General features: G+C 44.1%; 1 protein-coding gene across 1 annotated transcript in view; it reads left to right on the top strand.

The window, feature by feature from the left end:
- Positions 1–3818: 3818 nt before the first annotated feature.
- LOC134622508 (NLR family CARD domain-containing protein 3-like) overlaps positions 3819–18739 on the top strand; it is a 39926-nt gene continuing 25005 nt past the window's right edge. The window contains exons 1-4 of the mRNA XM_065470163.1: positions 3819–3838; positions 4635–4870; positions 4977–6765; positions 8390–8563. Of these exons, the coding sequence (XP_065326235.1) occupies positions 3819–3838; positions 4635–4870; positions 4977–6765; positions 8390–8563 (2219 nt within the window). The remainder of the gene's footprint in view (positions 3839–4634; positions 4871–4976; positions 6766–8389; positions 8564–18739) is intronic.

Below are 18739 nucleotides of genomic sequence, written 5' to 3'. Positions count from 1 at the left end.
TCGGTAAGTGAATGTGTTTAATTGTAGGCAGGGAGATTACTGGATATTCTTGTGTAATTGCTACAGAATAATTTATGTTATACTTTGTTATTGCTACAGAAGAATATTTATTTTATTTTACATTTACAATTTTTTTCCGGGGACCCTGTGACACCCCATTGAATATCCATACGCTGGATCTCTTAAGATCTCACTGTTGGGTTTGTAAGGCCATGTTACTCCTAAATTTCTATCTTGTTCAAAGAGAAGATATAAAACAAAGTTCTAAGCTAATCGACCTTAGTGTTCTCCTTTTTTTAAAAAAAGGAATCGATAAGAGAATCGATAAAGAATCGAATCGTTAAACAGAATTGAAAATGGAATCGGAATCGTTAAAATCTTATCAATACCCATCCCTACCCAGCAGCCTACGTCTATTGCAGCATAACTAAGGGAGGATTCAGGGTCACCTGGTCCAGCCCTAACTATATGCTTTAGCAAAAAGGAAAGTTTGAAGCCTAATCTTAAAAGTAGAGATAGTGTCTGTCTCCTGAATCCAAACTGGAAGCTGGTTCCACAGAAGAGGGGCCTGAAAACTGAAGGCTCTCCCTCCCATTCTACTTTTAAATACTCTAGGAACAACAAGTAGGCCTGCAGAGCGAGAGCGAAGTGCTCTAATAGGGTGATATGGTACTACAAGGTCATTAAGATAAGATGGGGCCTGATTATTTAAGACCTTGTATGTGAGGAGCAGGATTTTGAATTCAATTCTGGATTTAACAGGAAGCCAATGAAGGGAAGCCAAAACAGGAGAAATATGCTCTCTCGAGTCCCTGTCAGTACTCTTGCTGCAGCATTTTGGATTAGCTAAAGGCTTTTCAGCGAGTTTTTAGGACATCCTGATAATAATGAATTACAGTTGTCCAGCCTGGAAGTAATAAATGCATGAACAGTTTTTCAGCATCACTCTGAGACAGGATATTTCTAACTTGAGAGATGTTGCACAAATGGAAGAAAGAAGCCTTACATATTTGTTTAATATGTGCGTTGAAGGACATGTCCTGGTCAAAAATGACTCCAAGGTTCCTCCCAGCATTACTGGAGGCCAAGGTAATGCCATCCAGAGTAAGAATCTGGTTAGATACCATATTTCTAAGATGATGAATAGTAAGATGTTCTGGCTTTGCGGAGGGCTTTCTTATAAAGCAACAAACTATTTCTCCAGGCTAAATGATGATCTTCTAAATTCGTGATCTGTCACAATGAGCAGCAAAGTGCAGGAGGGACAGGTGAAGAGGCCATGCTGCTAGCGAGTTGGCTACAAGCTAAGCTAAGCTAGCGAAACAGTAAAGACACAGTGAGTGAATACTTTGGCTATAAATTCGGGAGTGACTACACAGAAAGTGTGCTTCGGATGAAACACGTGAAGATTATACTATGAAGAAAGAATGTATCTAAATAAATCACTAAGCAGATAAGCTACTCAAGAACACCACCCTGTTTGAGCAGGAACAGGAAGTGATACTCTACCGCAGAGAGAGCGAACACCAAGTGACAGCGCCACCAAGAGTAGTTCAAGCTCACTGCTGTAATATATCGTAATAATGTGACAATAACTTTAATATTGGCCATATTATATTTACATTACCACAGTGAGATGATTTTAGTCTCATGAACAACATAAGCTAATTGTTATTTACTAAATAATCTTAAAATGACTGTTCAGTACAGAAATGAAGCCCAACAATCATGTTTTACAGTCCCGTGGTCTCAGCCTCAGATCCTCAACTAATCAAAGTGATGTCATAAAAAAATGAACGAACAAAAGAAAAATTTTTCTCCTTCATTTCTGTCAAACAATTCTGTATGAAACGTTTTTTATGGTTAGTATCCTGGTTGCTAGGCAACCTGAGCAGCGCGGCGAAGGCTAGACCCTCCCATTTCACAAGCCTCTCACTTCCGCACTTCGTAGTACCCGCCGTACGTAGGACATACAGGTCGTGTCCAAATTCATGGGCTGCATCCTCCCGAGGACGCATTCGTAGACCGATTACGTCACAGCGACGCGCCGAAAGCTGTCCAAATTCGTAGACTCCTCTGAATGCAGCCGACAAATGCGTCCTCCTTTTCCCCGAATTTGAAGGATGGGTTGGGTGTGTCCTTCATGGCCCACCATATTCCAGAATTCATAGCGTGGGCCTGACAAACTCCAGTTTCCGGCAAAGTTTTAAAATTACTCTTATTAATCTTTCTGAGTCACAAAATAAACTTTTAACATATTTTCAGGCGAGAATGTGGGTGTGTAAACTTCAAATATCTGCTTGGTTTATCAAGATATCGCACATTTGCAAAAGTGCTTCAACGTTTTCGGAGACGTCTGTTACCCACCAGCTCGATAGCTTGCCAAGAACTCAAGGGTCACTGAAGCCGCCGAGAACGGCACAACTCCCAGCACATCATTTTCAGATCACCGCAGACTTTCGCTACTCAGGTTAAACGTAATATGTAAGTCACTTAGACAACCTAAAAATGTTATTGTTTGGCTTTTTTCAGTGTTTTATTTGTTCGTGAGTAAATTGGTTTGGCTAAGATTAAAGTTATTAGATTAGATTAGATAAAATAAAACTTTATTAATCCCTCGGGTGGGTTCCTCCTTGGTTTTTACACAGCTGAATAAACGTCAAACAGAAAACTGATTAAACAGAAGTTTGAGATGGTCGAGAATTTATGCCAGTGTCCTGTTATATTTTAGATAGCAAGGAGCAGACGGCTGAGTTTATTAAACTCCACCGAGACAGCGGTGATGCTGATCAGAAGGCTAGACCGTCCAATTACACAGCCATTTACTTCCGGCCTACCCGACCTTCTGAGGACCCAGCCCACGTGGACCGCGAAGGCCGGGTCCTCAGGAGGATGCAGCCCATGAATTTGGACATGACCACAGTCTTCTGGCTCCATGTTTTCCATCCAACATTACAGAAGGTAACAGCAGAGAAGCTCACTGTCTCTCAGCTTTTCGTAGTACGCGAAGTGTGCGTACTGCGAAGTGTGCATACTACGAAGCGTGTGGTCGCTGGATTGGGACACAGCGTATGACTGTCCACTCAGCACCAACACAGGTAGAAGTGAGCAGTGATGGAGCAGGACTATGGGCAAGTTTCAGCTAAAATCCTATTGGCTTCTCAGTTTCTCCATAGAAAGGAAGAAAAATTCTTGCTGCGTTCTGAAGATGGGAGGTAGTCTTGTTGACGTGGGACTGGAAGGATGATGTCAGTGAGAGGCTTCAGATTTTTATACAGTGTTAAGTGGATGAATGAGAAGAAAGCCACTGCACATTAAACACGTTGCTCGTAGTGTTTGTTAATTGTGTTTGTGCCAAAATGTCACATCAATTGTAAATGCACATGCAGATCTATCCAGTGGACCTTATGCAAGTACTGCAGTACAGAGCAAAGGCCAACCGAGCCAGGAGAGCTCTACAGCTTTCTGAAAGAAAATATCAGGATATTTAAATCATAAGAAAAATTGGGTCATACAACATTGACCCTCAGCACACAAAACAATCAAAGTAGAATAAATATAATGATTTAGAAGAGCTGACCAAAACAATTAGAAGGACCTGAAGTGAGAAAACTCAACAATATCTCAGAGCTGAAGTAATGAGCTCAGATTCCTCCGGGCTAATAAACTGTTAACCATGGCGCTCACAGCAGACACTGAAAGTTTCACAAACATTTTCTCCTCACAGATATGTAATACTGAATGCAAAACTTAACATTTAGTCTCATTTGGTGAATTATCTTCTTTCATGTCATTGCTATTATTCCTGTATTGTAGTCATGTCTGCCATTGTCACAATGTAAGTGTTTTATTTTTATTTATTGTTTGGAACATTAAAAAAGGTTTAATGACTTTTGTGGTTTCACCGATGTGTGAAGTAATGAGAGTGATGTGATGAATTATATTGTTCATTTAGAGAAATCTCTCAAAAGTTGGTTTTTCCAGACTCAGTGCAGCAGTATGTTTCGCAGGAGACCACTGATGAACCAAAACCTCACCAAAGGTTGTAGCCATAGCAGACTTTTGGTGTATACAACTATTGTTTATTAGTTTATTAGCTTTTAAAAAATAATACAGTCTCAGTAACATAGATGGTTACTATAACTGATAAAAATGATATTAGTGGTATTTTTTAAAGTACAGAAAGTGTTGAAATGAGACAAAATATTTATGAAAAAAATATAGCCTAACGTTAAACCTAAAACTGAAGAAATAAAGTTCAGTAATTTATTTAAAATGAACTGATTAATAATTGATGTTCACATGTTATCAAATATTGATGCAGGAAATTATAAATATGTTTTCTAAAAGCCCCCCTGTCTTTTCTTGAGCAATGAAAATGTCACTGAACAGGTGTTTTATTATTGGCTGGCAGGAATCAGCTAACTTTTATTGTTGGTGTGTATCTGTCAGCTGTTCCTGTTCATTCATGTCAGCCGCTTTGAGTTCAGTGTTTAATAAGACAGGCAGACAGGAAAAAACAGCTCACTAGTGTTGATGAGATCAGAGGAACTGTATGGAACTGCAGTTTGGTCAAATCTGGATGTTTTTTACTAACAGTAAATTATTTTAGTGATAAAGAAATGTGTTCACAGAGAGAGGAAGAGGAGTGGTGTTTGTGAGGATGAGCAGCTGTCCTGCTGTGCTTTGTGTCAGGATGTCCTGAAGGATCCAGTCTCTACCAGCTGTGGACACTGGTTCTGCAGACAGTGCATCTCCTCATACTGGGACCAGTCTGCTTCATCGGGAGACTCCTCCTGTCCCCAGTGTGGAGAAAGATCCAGAAGCAGAGCTGGACTGCAGACAGCCAGTCAGAGCAGCTGTGTACAAAGTAAGACTGAACATCTGTCTGCTGATGGACTCATTTCTGAAAACTGGACTTCTTGTGTTGTTCAGACATTGAAGAGTTTTCTTTCTGTTTTTCTTTCTTTCAGCAGATGTTGGTCTGCAGGAGGTTTTAGATGAACATAAGATCAGTCTGAGGAGGAGATGTGAACGTGTGACTGAAGGAAGTGATGAAACAGGAAGTAGAACCCTCCTCAATAGGATCTACACTGAGCTCTACATCACAGAGGGACAGAGTGAAGAGGTTCATACCCAACATGAGGTGAGGCAGCTGGAGACAGCTTCCAAGATGGACGCCCTCTATGACACTCCAATCAGGTGCCAGGACATCTTTAAAGCCTTACCTGACCAACAGAGACCCATCAGAGTGGTTCTGACCAACGGCGTGGCTGGTGTTGGAAAAACCTTCTCAGTGCAGAAGTTCACTCTGGACTGGGCAGAGGACTTGGAGAACCAACATGTCAGTGTGGTGGTTCTGCTTTCATTCAGGGAGCTGAACCTGATCAGAGATGAGCAGTACAGTCTTCTGGAGCTGCTCCATGTTTTCCATCCAACATTACAGAAGGTCACAGCAGAGAAGCTGGCTGTCTCTCAGCTTTTGTTCATCTTTGACGGCCTGGATGAAAGCAGACTTTCATTGGATTTCACCAACAGGAAGCTGCTATCTGATGTCAGACAGAAGTCATCAGTCAGCCAGCTGCTGACAAACCTCATCCAGGGGAATCTGCTTCCCTCGGCTCTCGTCTGGATAACTTCCCGACCTGCAGCAGCCAATCAGATCCCTCCTACATGTGTTGACAGGCTAACAGAAGTACGAGGCTTCACTGACGCCCAGAAGGAGGAGTACTTTAGGAGGAGATTCAGTGATGAAGAGCTGTCCAGCAGAATCATCTCCCACATGAAGACATCCAGGAGCCTCCACATCATGTGTAGTATCCCAGTCTTCTGCTGGATCACTGCTACAGTTCTGGAGCACATGTTGACTACAGAGCAGAGAGGAGAGCTGCCCAAGACCCTGACTGACATGTACTCACACTTCCTGCTGGTTCAGACAAAGAGGAAGAAGAACAAGTACCATGAGGGACATGAGACGAGTCCACAGGAGCTGACGGAGGCTGACAGGGAAGTTCTTCTGAAGCTGGGGAGGCTGGCGTTTGAACATCTGGAGAAAGGAAACATCATGTTCTACCAAGAAGACCTGGAGCAGTGTGGTCTGGATGTCACAGAGGCCTCGGTGTACTCAGGAGTTTGTACAGAGATCTTCAAAAGAGAGTGTGTGATCTTCCAGAAACCAGTCTACTGCTTTGTTCATCTGAGCATTCAGGAGTTTCTGGCTGCAGTCTACATGTTCCACTGTCACTCCAACAGGAAGACAGAGGTGCTTGAAGGTTTCGTGGGACAAAATTATTGGAAATCATCTCTGGATGAGTTCCTCGAGAGAGCCATGAAGAAATCCCTCCAGAGTAAAAATGGCCACCTGGACCTGTTTGTTCGCTTCCTTCATGGCCTCTCTCTGGAGTCCAACCGGAGACTCTTAGGAGGTCTGCTGGGTCAGACAGAGATCAGTCCAGAAACCATCCAGAGAGTCATCAACAACCTGAAGAAGATGGACAGTGATGAAATCTCTCCTGACAGAAGCATCAACATCTTCCACTGTCTGATGGAGATGAACGACCTCTCATTATTTCAGGATATCCAAGAGTTCGTGAAGTCAGAGAACAGATCAGAGAAGAAACTCTCTGAGATCCAGTGCTCAGCTCTGGCTTTCATGCTGCAGATGTCAGAGGAGGTTCTGGATGAGTTGGACCTGCAGAAGTACAACACATCATTCTGGGGACTACGTAGACTGATTCCAGCTGTAAGGAACTGCAGAAAGGCTCAGTGAGTCCAGATGTGATCATTAACATCATTAAACAGTGTTAGTAATTTTTGACATGATGTAATTTTTTCATTTTTAAACATCGTTACTCTTCATACAACATTTTATTACACAGTCAAATGACCCATCTCTTAGTACAGTGCTTTATAGACGGTGGGAGGTTTAGGTTGTCACCACAAAGTGTTTGTGTCTGTATGCTGCAACCTTCCACACCATTCCTTTATTGTACAGACTCAGCACAGAGCAGCTCCATGGATTCCAAATTCAAGAGTGGAGAACAGATTTGTTCTGTGTGTCACATCCATGCAGTCACAGCTGTTTCCACCATGTTTCCACTAATATTAATCCTGTTCAATGACACGTTTCATATCAGTGAATATGTTCTTTAGAACGTCCACTGACATGTTTAAGTGTCCTGCTGGAAATCACTCAAATCATCCATGAAATCCATGAAAAATCCTTTTAGTGTTTCTAACTTCACCCTCTGTCCTCTCTCTCTCTCCATCCCTCTCACTGCTTCTTTCACTGATAATCACACAAACATCGTATTCAGCTACAAAATAACACAATAATATCATCTGATGATCATTATTATAAGAGCAGGATCCATATTTGATATCAGAGTAACACACTGCTTGGTTATGTGCAGTCATCATCAGTGACTGTGGGTCAAACAGAAGCTTTCTGATTGGTTGCTGACCTTGGTTACATGTCCACTCTCACCTGTTTCTGTTTGCTCTCTCTTTGCTGTCTCCATCCTGCTCTCTCCTTTCTCTCACTCTGTGTCTTTGTGCCGTCACTCAGGTTCAATGGAAACAGTGACATTTACAAACCAATCAAAGACAAACTGATCCATGTCAGTTTATAACAATATTCAAAGTGAATACAGGCTGCTGCTGGACACAGACAGGTAACATCATTTTGATTTGCTGTCACCTGGATCTGGACTCATAAACACTGAAGCCCTGAACAGGAATACAAATCTTTTTCTGCCAACTAGCGATATATCAGCAGACTAATGGCTCAGAAAGCTAAAATGAGCCAATCATTTCTTTGTTTAGTTCCCCTGAAATCAGATCTGATATCAGCAGCTCTGAGTTCATTCATCATTATTGTCCAGTGATGAGATATCTGCTTCATTTGGTAACAGTCAGCAGATTTTTCCTCCGTGTGGACATGAACAGTCATACCTGACAGCAGCAGGTAGCAAACAGAGATCATCTTTCCCAGCTGGAACTCTTCACTGAGCTGAACTCATTCAAAATGTCCTGGAGTCAGATTAAAATCAGGAAACAGTCCAAAAGTGTGTCTTCACTCTGACTCTGGATCAGATCTCAGTGACAGACTGTGGACATTATGGAAGCCTAAATGTGACACCATCTTTCCTCCTTCATCTGCAGATTAAAGTCAAACAAAGATTATCATTAAAAGTCTGCAGGTCTGAGAGAGACTGAATCACTGTGTCATGTCAAACACAGTAAGAGGAGCTGAAGCACAGATGTGAAGAGCAGATGTTCATCAGATTATGACCTCACTCTGTTTTGTCTTCATATAGATTCAGTCTGTGTTTATAATGCAGATTTTCTACTTTTATAATAACACATTTTATATTTTCTATAATCACAGACTGACTAAGTGTGCACTCTCAGAGACTCACTGTAAAGTTGTGGCCTCAGCTCTGAAGTCAAACCCCTCCCACCTGACAGAGCTGGACATGAGTCTGAATGACCTGTATGATTCAGGCGTGAAGCTTCTTTGTGCTGGACTGGAGAGTCCCAACTGTCGACTGGAGACTCTGAGGTGAGTTCACTGACTGCAGCTGTTGTTGTTTTTCTGTATTTCAGATCTTTGATTGATGTTTGAAACTGTGCGTTTGAAGACAAATGTGAAGAAGTTTGAGTGCTTTCAGAAATGTTGTGTCTTTCCAAACGACTGAACATTAGTTTTTCTTTTTGGCTCCAAATAGACTTGAAAGACTTGAGCAGGGTTCATTTAAAGGCTGACAGAAGTGGAGTGGTGACAGGGAGATGTTTGACAGGACAGTTGTTCAGCCTCCACAGGTTCATGTTGTGGTCCATCAGTCAGTGAAGATGAAGTCAGTACTGATGAGGCTGTAGAGTGTGTGAGGGATGTGAATGAGGCTGCTGAAGATCTGATGATAGCAGATAAAAACAGGCTGCAGGGACTTTGAGCTTGTGTGGAAACAGAGAGAGAGAGAGAGAAAAGAAGGACATCAGAATCAGAATGTCTTTATTCTCATTGTCACAGGTACAACGAAATTAAAAATGGTCCCCAATCAGTGCATCATCCCTAACAATATCAAAATATATATAAAACAATAAAATTCAATAAAATCAATAAATAAAAACTTAAAGTGCTAATAAGAATAGTATTAGCAAACATTCACATACATTTCCACATACATGCTTCAGTCAGTTGTTATGGAAATTTTAACAATAGCCTGCAACACACCCAGTGAGCTTGATTTGAAGTGGGTTTAATAAACACATTGCAATGTGGAGAGAACATCCCAGTGAAACACCAAGATCATCTCTGAATTGTGGCTGCCGCCCTTACATCTTATATACAGAGACACAGACAAAGCACATTCCACAAACTCTTACATGTTGCAGCCACTGTGCAGCTAGTGTACCAGATGTATATGCAATAGGTTAGTACACTCTCAATGGTGGTTCTGTAGAAGGACACCAGCAGTCTCTGTGTGACGTTATTCCTCCTGAGAATTCTCAATAAGTACAGTCTCTGTTGGGCCTTTTTCAGCAGCTCAGAGGTGTTCACGCACCAGCATAGGTTCTCCTCTATGTTGACTCCCAGGAAGCAGAAGCTTGCCACCCTTTCTACACAGTCCCCATTAATGAATAGTGGTTGGATCTCTGCCTTTTTTCTTCTGAAGTCAGTTATGAGTTCTTTGGTTTTTGAAGTGTTGAGGAGGAGGTTATTGGCCTTACACCATGACGACAGCTGCTCCACCTCGTTTCTGTAAGCAGACTCGTCACCCCTGGAAATGAGCCCCACCACGGTGGTGTCGTCTGCAAACTTCACAAAGATGTTGCTCTGGTGGAGAGGAGTGCAGTCATGTGTGTAGAGAGAGTAGAGCAGCGGACTGAGCACATAGCTCTGGGGTGAGCCAGTGCTGAGACTCAGGGCTGAGGACGTGCGATGACCAACTCTGACTCTCTGTCTACGGACTGAGAGGAAGCTGTTGATCCACATGCAGGTGCTGTATGGAAGCCCCAGGTCTTGTAGCTTGACCACCAGTTTGTGTGGAAGGATGGTGTTAAAAGCTGAGCAGTAATCCACGAAAAGCATCTGCACATAGCTCTTCCAGGTGTGGCAACATGGAGTGCTGTGGCTACAGCGTCTTCTGTGGACTAGTTTGCTCTATAGGCAAACTGGTGTGGATCCAGGCTGCGAGGCAGGACTGCTGTGATGTGTCTGTGGACCAGCTTCTCAAAGAATTTCATTACCACTGGGGTGAGTGCCACTGGTCTTTAGTCATTCAGGCTTGTGATATGGGGCTTCTTAGGCAAGGGGACTATGGTGGAGGACTTCAGGCAGAGTGGAACAGTCGCCTGTGGGAGGGATTTGTTGAAGATCCTGTTGAGGATCCCAGCCAGCTGTTCTGCACAATCCCGCAATATTCGACCTGGTACACCATCAGGACCCGCCGCCTTCCTCGGGTTAATGGCCTGCAGAGTGCTCCTCACCTCGTGTTCTTCCAGGGTGAGGGTGGTGCTGGTGTGGGCCGTGTATTGCTGCTGTGGCTCCAATACCTCCGGTACAGTGGCCTCAAAGCAGGCGAAGAAGATATTCAGCTCCTCTGCCAACGCCAGGTCACCTTCCACAGCTCCGAGGTTGATCTTATAGTTGGTTAGATGCTGGATGCCCTGCCACACCTGCCTGCTGTTGTTACTCTTCAGATTTTCCTCAATCCTCCTCCTATAGTCCCCCTTCACCTTTCTGATGCATCTCTTCAGGTTGGATTGGGCTGCGGTGTAGTGGTCCCTGTTGCCAGACCTGAACGCGATGTTGCTCTCCTTCAGCAGCTGCTTGACCTGCCGGGTCATCCAAGGCTTTTGGTTGGGATAAGCCCGGATACATTTGTCTGCTGTAACAGTGTCTATGCAGTGTTTTATGTAGCAGAGAACACTGCCTGTGAACATTTCCAGATCCTGATGTTCAAAGATATCCCAGTTAGTCCTGTCAAAACAGTCCTACAGCTGCTGAGAGGCACCCTCTGGCCATACAGTAATAGTGGTCATTGATGGTGCGAGCAGCTTTCTTGAGGGGGGCATATGCAGGTATTAGAAACAGTGACAAGTGGTCAGACTGACCCAGATGTGGCAGAGGTCTGGCCCTGTAGCCCATTTTGATGTTGGAATAAACTTTGTCCAGAATCTTGTCACCCCTAGTGGCACACTTGATGTGCTGGTGGAATTTGGGGATTGCTGTTTTTAAGTCTGCATGATTGAAGTCCCCTGCTACAAAATGTACAGCGTCAGGGTAAATGCTCTGTTTATTATTGATGTTTGTGTGCAGAAGTGTGATTGCCGAGTTAGCATTAGCATCTGGTGGTATGTAAACAGCTGTTATTATGACAACGGTGAACTCCCTAGGTAGGTAGATGGGCCTGCATTTGACAGTCAGATATTCAATCTCCGGTGAACAGTGACGGTCTATTATCACCAGTGATGGGAATAACAGCATTACAAGTAACTGCGTTACTAACGGCGTTACTTTTTGCAGTAACAAGTAATCTAACTAATTACTAATAATAATGTGCAATAATAACAGTGTGCAATACACATACACTTCTTCTTTTTTGTATTACTAAGTTAATATACTGTGTTGTTTTGTTTGTATTGCGTTGTGATGTGTCGTATTGTGTCATGTTGTGTTATATGTAGTGCCGACGTAGGACAGTTTTCCAATTTCATTGTACTACTGTACTATGTATGATTGTGCAATGACAATAAAGAGTTATCTTATCTTATCTTACTATTCCTATAGTTACAACGCCGTTACAGTTACTAACAAGAAAATGCGGTGCGGTTGCGTTACTTTTTTTCAACAAGCAGACGGTTGAAGCTGTGTTCAGCTTACCGCATCTTATATCAGTTGCATGGAAGTAGCAGACTATGTAAGTAATCTGGACGCTACAGTTTTAAGCAGCTGTGCACACTCCCGCGGGCGGCAATCACGATCACCTTTTGGCCCAACACCTGGAGCTAGGGGGCAAAACAATCAAATGAGTGCTTGACTGAGAAAGAATATAGTAGTCGTGGTAAGCCAATTGCATGACCACTTCAAGATGACAAAGCAACAAGGTGATATATACCAGTTTTTAAATTGTGTTGATAGGCCACGTAAAACCAGAGTCATGATAAACAATATATGCGCAGCGTTTTTTTCCTCAATCGTTTCGCCACATTTACTGTCTAACGACAGCGCTAGCAAACACTCTCTGCTTATGACAAAAAAACCTAAAAAAAACCAAAACAGGCTGTTTGTGGAAAAATGCACAATGTCGACCAAAAAAAATGATATGGCAACATGACATTTATTTGTTTAGGAAGTGGGGGAAGTTTTAGGAATGACGGCGAGAGAGAGAGAGCAGAAAAAGTGAGAGCGAGTTTTGAGATGTGAGAGATTTGTGACGTTTAGCGTGCTTGGAGTGTGTAGTTAATGTGTTGTCTTGTGTAGTTAGTGTGTAGTGTTGTGGATAGTTTTGTGTTGTGTGTCAGAACAATGAGGCGACTGCTGTCTCCAGGTACAGAACAGGAGTGATACACCTGCTGCTGTCAGACCTGCAGGTACACACAAAAAAATGAAACGTTGACTTTAATTAAAAGTATTTTGTCAACAGGTTCCATGAAATTGCATTGTGTTTGTTTAAAGCAAAAAACTTTAGGTCATCTAATTTTAAAAAACTAATTAGGATTAACAAGAGATATTTAAGACTACTTAAATCAAGTTATGTTGTATGAACATAAATGATATATTTACAGGTTAGATAGTTTAGATTAGTTTTTTAAACACCTTTCTTATTTGTGGCAGTAAAATGTTAAATTTAAGTTAGATTAATTAAAATATTATATTTTCAGCCACTTTGTGCTTTACTAATTAGTTTTACATAAATCTATTTTGCGAACAGGTTCCACATAAATGAAATAAGTACATCCAACTTATTTTTTTTTTAATTTCTTTTATTGCCAACAAATTCAGTGAGCATTTGTGTAAACCCAGTCCAAGATAAAACACAACAGCTCATTAGGGTTAGTAACTAACAGTATGTAGAATGATGCAACATCAAGACTTTAAATTAAATGTCTATATCTGCCAGAAATAGAAGAAAAAAACATTGAATATCACATAACAGATTGATAAGATGACACTTGAGTTATGCACATGTGATGCTAGTAAGGTCTGTGGAGTGTTTTTTTCTTTGAGTTTCTAAAATGGATAGCAAAGTTGCTATTTGCAATGATTGCTTAGGGTCAGTCCAGTAACACAACGCCAATGAAGTTCTTTCCTTTAACAATACAAAGTGAAGTGTCCACCTCAACAGCCACAATTTAAAAAATGTAATAATAATAATAATAATAATAATAGTAATAAAAAATAGTCCACTGATATAGCAATTATCACCATCCCGAATAAAACTTTAAAGCATGCCAACATTATGGTCTAACAATGTCACGGAAAAGAGGGACCCAGGCGCGGTTCTTCTTCACAGAAACACAGTGCGTTTATTTACAGTGAAACAGACAGGCAAGTCCAACAATTCACTCAAAAGTGCAATTTTCCAATTGTGCTCATCCCTTGCTCCCGTGCGTTCCGTGTTGTAACGCCCTTAGTGTGTGTGCTCCCCAACTCGCTTCTCCGCTCGCCTCTCCTAGAGGAAGAAGGAAAATCCACTATTAGCCACACGCTAGCCGAATAACAAGCTCACACTGCTCGCACAGACTATACCAGTTCGGAGTAATAATCCCACGTTGACTGTCGCCGCAAGTCCAGGTTAAATACCTCTTTCTAGCCGGGAGGGATGATTACCAACAGCTGGTCAGGTAATCAGCTGCAGGTGGGCCGGCAACAGCGAAGAGGGACTCCCGATGACGACAAAGGGCTGGTCCGGACGGGCCTAATCTGAGAAACATGGAAGACGTTATGTACCTTCATAGCAGGCGGAAGGGCCAGCCGGACCGTCACTGGGTTCAGGACCTCCTGGATGGCGAAGGGGCCAAGAGACCGAGGGGCCAGTTTCTTAGACTCAGTCCGAAGGGGGATGTGCTTGCTGGAGAGCCACACCCGCTGGCCGACCCGATAATCCGGAGCAGGAGTGCGACGGCGATCCGCCAATGCCTTGTTCCGCTCGGCCATTCTCAGGAGTGCTGCGCGGGCGGCCCGCCAGACCCGACGACAGCACCTAAGGTGGTGCTGGACAGAGGGAACCGCCAGCTCTCCCTCGGAGATGGAGAGGAGGGGGGGTTGATACCCCAGCGACGCCTCAAAGGGCGAGAGTCCAGTTGCTGACGAAGTGCTTGCGTTGTGGGCGTACTCCACCCAGGCCAACTGGTCGCTCCAGGTCGCTTGGTTTGATGACGCGATGCATCGCAACATGGCCTCCAGCTCTTGATTGGCCCTGACCATTAGTTTGGGGGTGGAACCCAGAGGACAAACTGACCTGAGCTCCCAATTCGGCGCAGAACTCTTTCCAAACCTGCGAGGTGAACTGAGGGCCTCGGTCGGAAACGATGTCCTGGGGTATGCCGTGGAGCCGAAACACGTGCTGCGTCAGTAACTGGGCCGTCTCCAGGGCAGAAGGGAGCTTGGGCAGAGCGATGAAGTGGGCGGCCTTGGAAAAACGGTCAACAATGGTTAGAATGGAGGTGTTACCTGAAGAGGGAGGCAAGCCGGTGACGAAGTCCAGGGCGATGTGCGACCACGGGCGTTTTGGAGTGGGTAACGGTCGCAGGAGGCCAGAAGCAGGTGAGTTGGAGGTTTTGCTCTGTGCGCACACCGGGCATGCCGCAACATAGTTCTGGACATCGAGAATAAGAGAGGGCCACCAAAACAAACGTTGTAGAAAGGAGACAGTGCGATTTTTACCTGGATGGCACGAAAACTTGGCGGTATGTGCCCAGTGAATGACTTGACTACGAGCCGTGGTCGGAACATACAGTTTCCCCTTCGGGCCCGTGCCAGGGTCGGGTTCCTGTCGCTGGGCGTCCCTGACTACCTTTTCAATCTCCCATGTTAGCGCGCCCACAATGCAGGTGGGGGGCAGAACTGGTTTCTCCTTTTCGTCCTCATCAGTCTTGGGTGCGAACTGGTGCGACAACGCGTAGTATTCCTAGAACCTGGCCTGTAAGTACTGGAGAAGTGAAAACTACTAAAAAATAAGGCTTGTCGCCACCTGGCTTGTCGGGCATTGAGGCGCTTGGCTGCCTGGAGATACACCAGATTTTTATGGTCAGTCCACACCATGAAAGGCTGCTCAGTGCCCTCCAGCCAATGTCGCCATTCCTCGAGAGCCAACTTGATGGTGAGCAATTCCCGGTCGCTCACATCATAATTTCTCTCGGCCTGAGACAACCTGCGGGAGAAGAACGCACAGGGATGTAGCTTGCCTTCGTTCCGTTGGGAGAGAACCGCCCCCACGCCCGAATCGGACGCGTCCACCTCCACGATGAAAGGCCGGCCGGGGTCCGCCTGGACGAGGACCAGAGCTGAGGAAAACAGGTGCTTGAGTCGATCAAACGCTTGCTGGGCTGCGGAGGACCAGACAACTTAGGAGAAGTTAGGTTGGTTAGAGGAAGGGCTACCTTGCTGAAATCCCTGATAAAGCGGCGGTAGAAATTGGCAAAGCCCAGGAACCTCTGCATCTCCCTGCGGGTCTTGGGAATAGGCCATTCCACTACGGCTTTGACTTTGGCTGGGTCAGCTCGCAAACGCCCCTGTTCCACAATGAAACCCAGAAAAGAAACCGTTTGCACATGGAACTCACATTTTTCCGCTTTCACAAAAAGGCGATTCTCCAATAGGCGCCGTAGAACCAGACGTACATGGTTGATGTGCTCAGTCTGCGACCTGGAAAAAATCAGAATGTCATCCAGATACACGAAGACAAAATGGTTAATAAAGTCTCTGAGCACATCATTAATCAGGGCCTGGAAGACAGCAGGGGCGTTAGTTAGACTGGAAGGCATCACTAAGTATTCGAAGTGCCCCAGGTGGGTGTTGAAAGCCGTCTTCCACTCGTCACCCTTGCGGATGCGAACCAGATGATAGGCGTTCCGAAGATCCAGTTTGGTGAAACTGACTGCCCCCTGTAGTAGTTCGAATGCTGAGGCCAGCAGGGGGAGTGGATATTTATTCTTAACTGTAATCTTGTTCAACCCTCGAAAGTCAATGCAGGGACGCAGGCTCTTATCTTTCTTTTCTACAAAAAAGAATCCTGCTGCTAAAGGTGAAGTAGATGGGCGAATAATACCTGCGGCCAGAGACTCCGTTATGTAGCGTTCCATGGTCTCGCGTTCCGGTTTAGACAGGCTGTAGAGCCGACTTGTTGGCAGGGGAGCGCCTGGGAGTAGGTCGATTCCACAGTTGTAAGGCCGATGTGGAGGCAAAGACAACGCCTTACTTTTGCTGAATACCTTTTGAGGAACTTTTCGCAGAGGTGGTCCCGGGATTATCTGGGACAGCGGCAAGCAAACACTGTTCATGACACCGCGTGCTCCTGCCAGTTACACACCCTTTGTCTATTTGGGGGTTGTGACGTTGGAGCCAAGGAAATCCCAGAACCAGTGGTGTGTGGGGGGCTTTGAATACCAATAAACTGATTTTCTCAGAGTGATTTCCCGAAATAATGAGTGTAACCTCCTGAGTGCGATGTGTGACGGAGGCTAGATGGCCGCCATTTAAGGCTGAGACCTTCAGGACCTCTGGAAGGGGAAAATAGGGGCAGGCCTAAGGTTTTGGCTAACTCTTCGTCTAGGAAATTTTGTTCAGAACCAGAGTCAATGAGTGCGCAGCAGGAGTGAGTGAGGGAGTGAGACATTAATTTAGCAGGGCAGCTGAGGTGAGGGAACACTTTGGTTGTGGCGCCCGCCAGTATCCCCACAATTACTGACGGGCCGACTCTTTTACTCGGTCTGGGCAGGAGTCAACAAAATGTCCTCTTTTTCCACAAAGAAAGCACTCACCGGTCCGTTGTTTGATTGATTGATTGATTGATATACCTTTATTAGTCCCACAAGGGGAAATTTCATGTTAAGGCTGCCGACCTATTGCACGCAATGGCGGCGCCATCTTACCCATCCGACCATACATACATTACACAAACATCACATGGGGAAGTGACAGGGGATTTCTAAGAATCACCCCGGTCTTTCTTCAGCTAAGACACCTGAGTTAGAAAACACAAATACTGCAGTTGTCTTTCACTCGCGAGGACGGTCACAGAGCGCTCGTACACGCAAGAGGCACTCACGGACTCGCGCTCTGTCACCGTCTGCACTCTTTATTTATACAAGTTTACTCATGTGTGTGTGTGTATGTCTGTGTGTACAAAGGTAACAGAGCTATTCTAAGAACTCAGAGCTGAGGTTCCCCTTTTCTAAGTCTGCATGTTCTTACAGAAAGGGGAAGCTGTAAGTTGTTTATCACAGAAGAGTTCATGACAGAAGTCACGTAGACATGGCACTTGCTTAGTGATAATAAAAGAGCACATTTTCATGTAACTGATCACATATACACAATGTTCCTTTGACATTCCCTCCTGTTGATCAGAAAATGAAATGTACAATTCATCAGTTAGCAGCTACTTGTCTTTCACATTTGCAGTTACTACATCATTAGTTACACTTCATCGTCATTAAACAAATAGGAAAAAGGTCTTCATGATCTTCATTGGTTTGTGGTAGATCTGCATATGCTGTAAGTGATAAACTTATCATTTGTGAAATTACAGCTTTTAAACAAGGAATAACACAAGTAAAAAACAAAATAAAACCAGGAAAACTCCAATGACGATCAATAGTCTCTTTAGAACCTGTTAAAGTTGAGCGCTTCTTCCTGGATGAGGATGATGATGATTGTTGGGGTTATATTTTATTATTGTCATTTGTATTAAGAGATATTTAACCATATATGCTTAGAGATGTATAATCGATTGTGTAGTGATAGGATGTGTGATCTTCAGTAGGTTGTAAAAGGCTTTGTGTGCATTCCAGAGCACTCTGGCATTCACACCCACATTCTGGGAGCATGGGAGAGGCCGTGCCTTGTCTTATTGTTTTATGGTAGGATAAACGTGTCTACATCTGTTTTAGTCTAAGTGCCTTTTGTTTAGATGGACGGCTTTGGGGAGTCTTCATGGGGTCATATCTTGACCCCACACACACACACACACACACACACACACACACACACACACACACACACACACACAGAGTCTGACGGAGGTCAAGTGGGTGGAACGACACTTGGCTCTGAGCAGGTCTCCTCATGCATGAGTAACACAAAGAACGTTGCCTACTTGTGTCTTGTTATTGCCGTGTAGCAAATTGTCCTGAACGTTCCAGCGAATAGGTTTATGCTACAAACCTATCAATGATGTTGTTGTGCACTTTACAAAAGTCATTCTGAAGAATGTACATTATCTGGTAGTTCATGTATTTATTTTCCCCGATCTTTCTCTTTTCTTTTCTTTTTAAATGTGGTGGACAATCCTAAACCTCCATGATTTAGCTTCCATTTTTGATCCAATTATATCCTGTACTTTCGCACTCAAACTCGTCCAGGCTTGACCTGTCACCGGTCCCCTGTTTGGCCTTCAAATCTCCAGGAAAAACACAGTCTGTTTCTTCTCTGTTTTTCTTCTCCATGCATCCTTTCAGTCTTCTCTTCCAAGCATGGCAAATATTAAAATCAATGTCCAGTGCTTTCCCACAG

Source organism: Pelmatolapia mariae, linkage group LG3_W (genome assembly GCF_036321145.2).
Source record: "Pelmatolapia mariae isolate MD_Pm_ZW linkage group LG3_W, Pm_UMD_F_2, whole genome shotgun sequence".
NCBI classification, from domain to species: domain Eukaryota; kingdom Metazoa; phylum Chordata; class Actinopteri; order Cichliformes; family Cichlidae; genus Pelmatolapia; species Pelmatolapia mariae.
The sequence above is the reverse complement of the archived record's forward strand: the minus strand, read 5'-3'. Positions and strand labels throughout refer to the sequence as shown.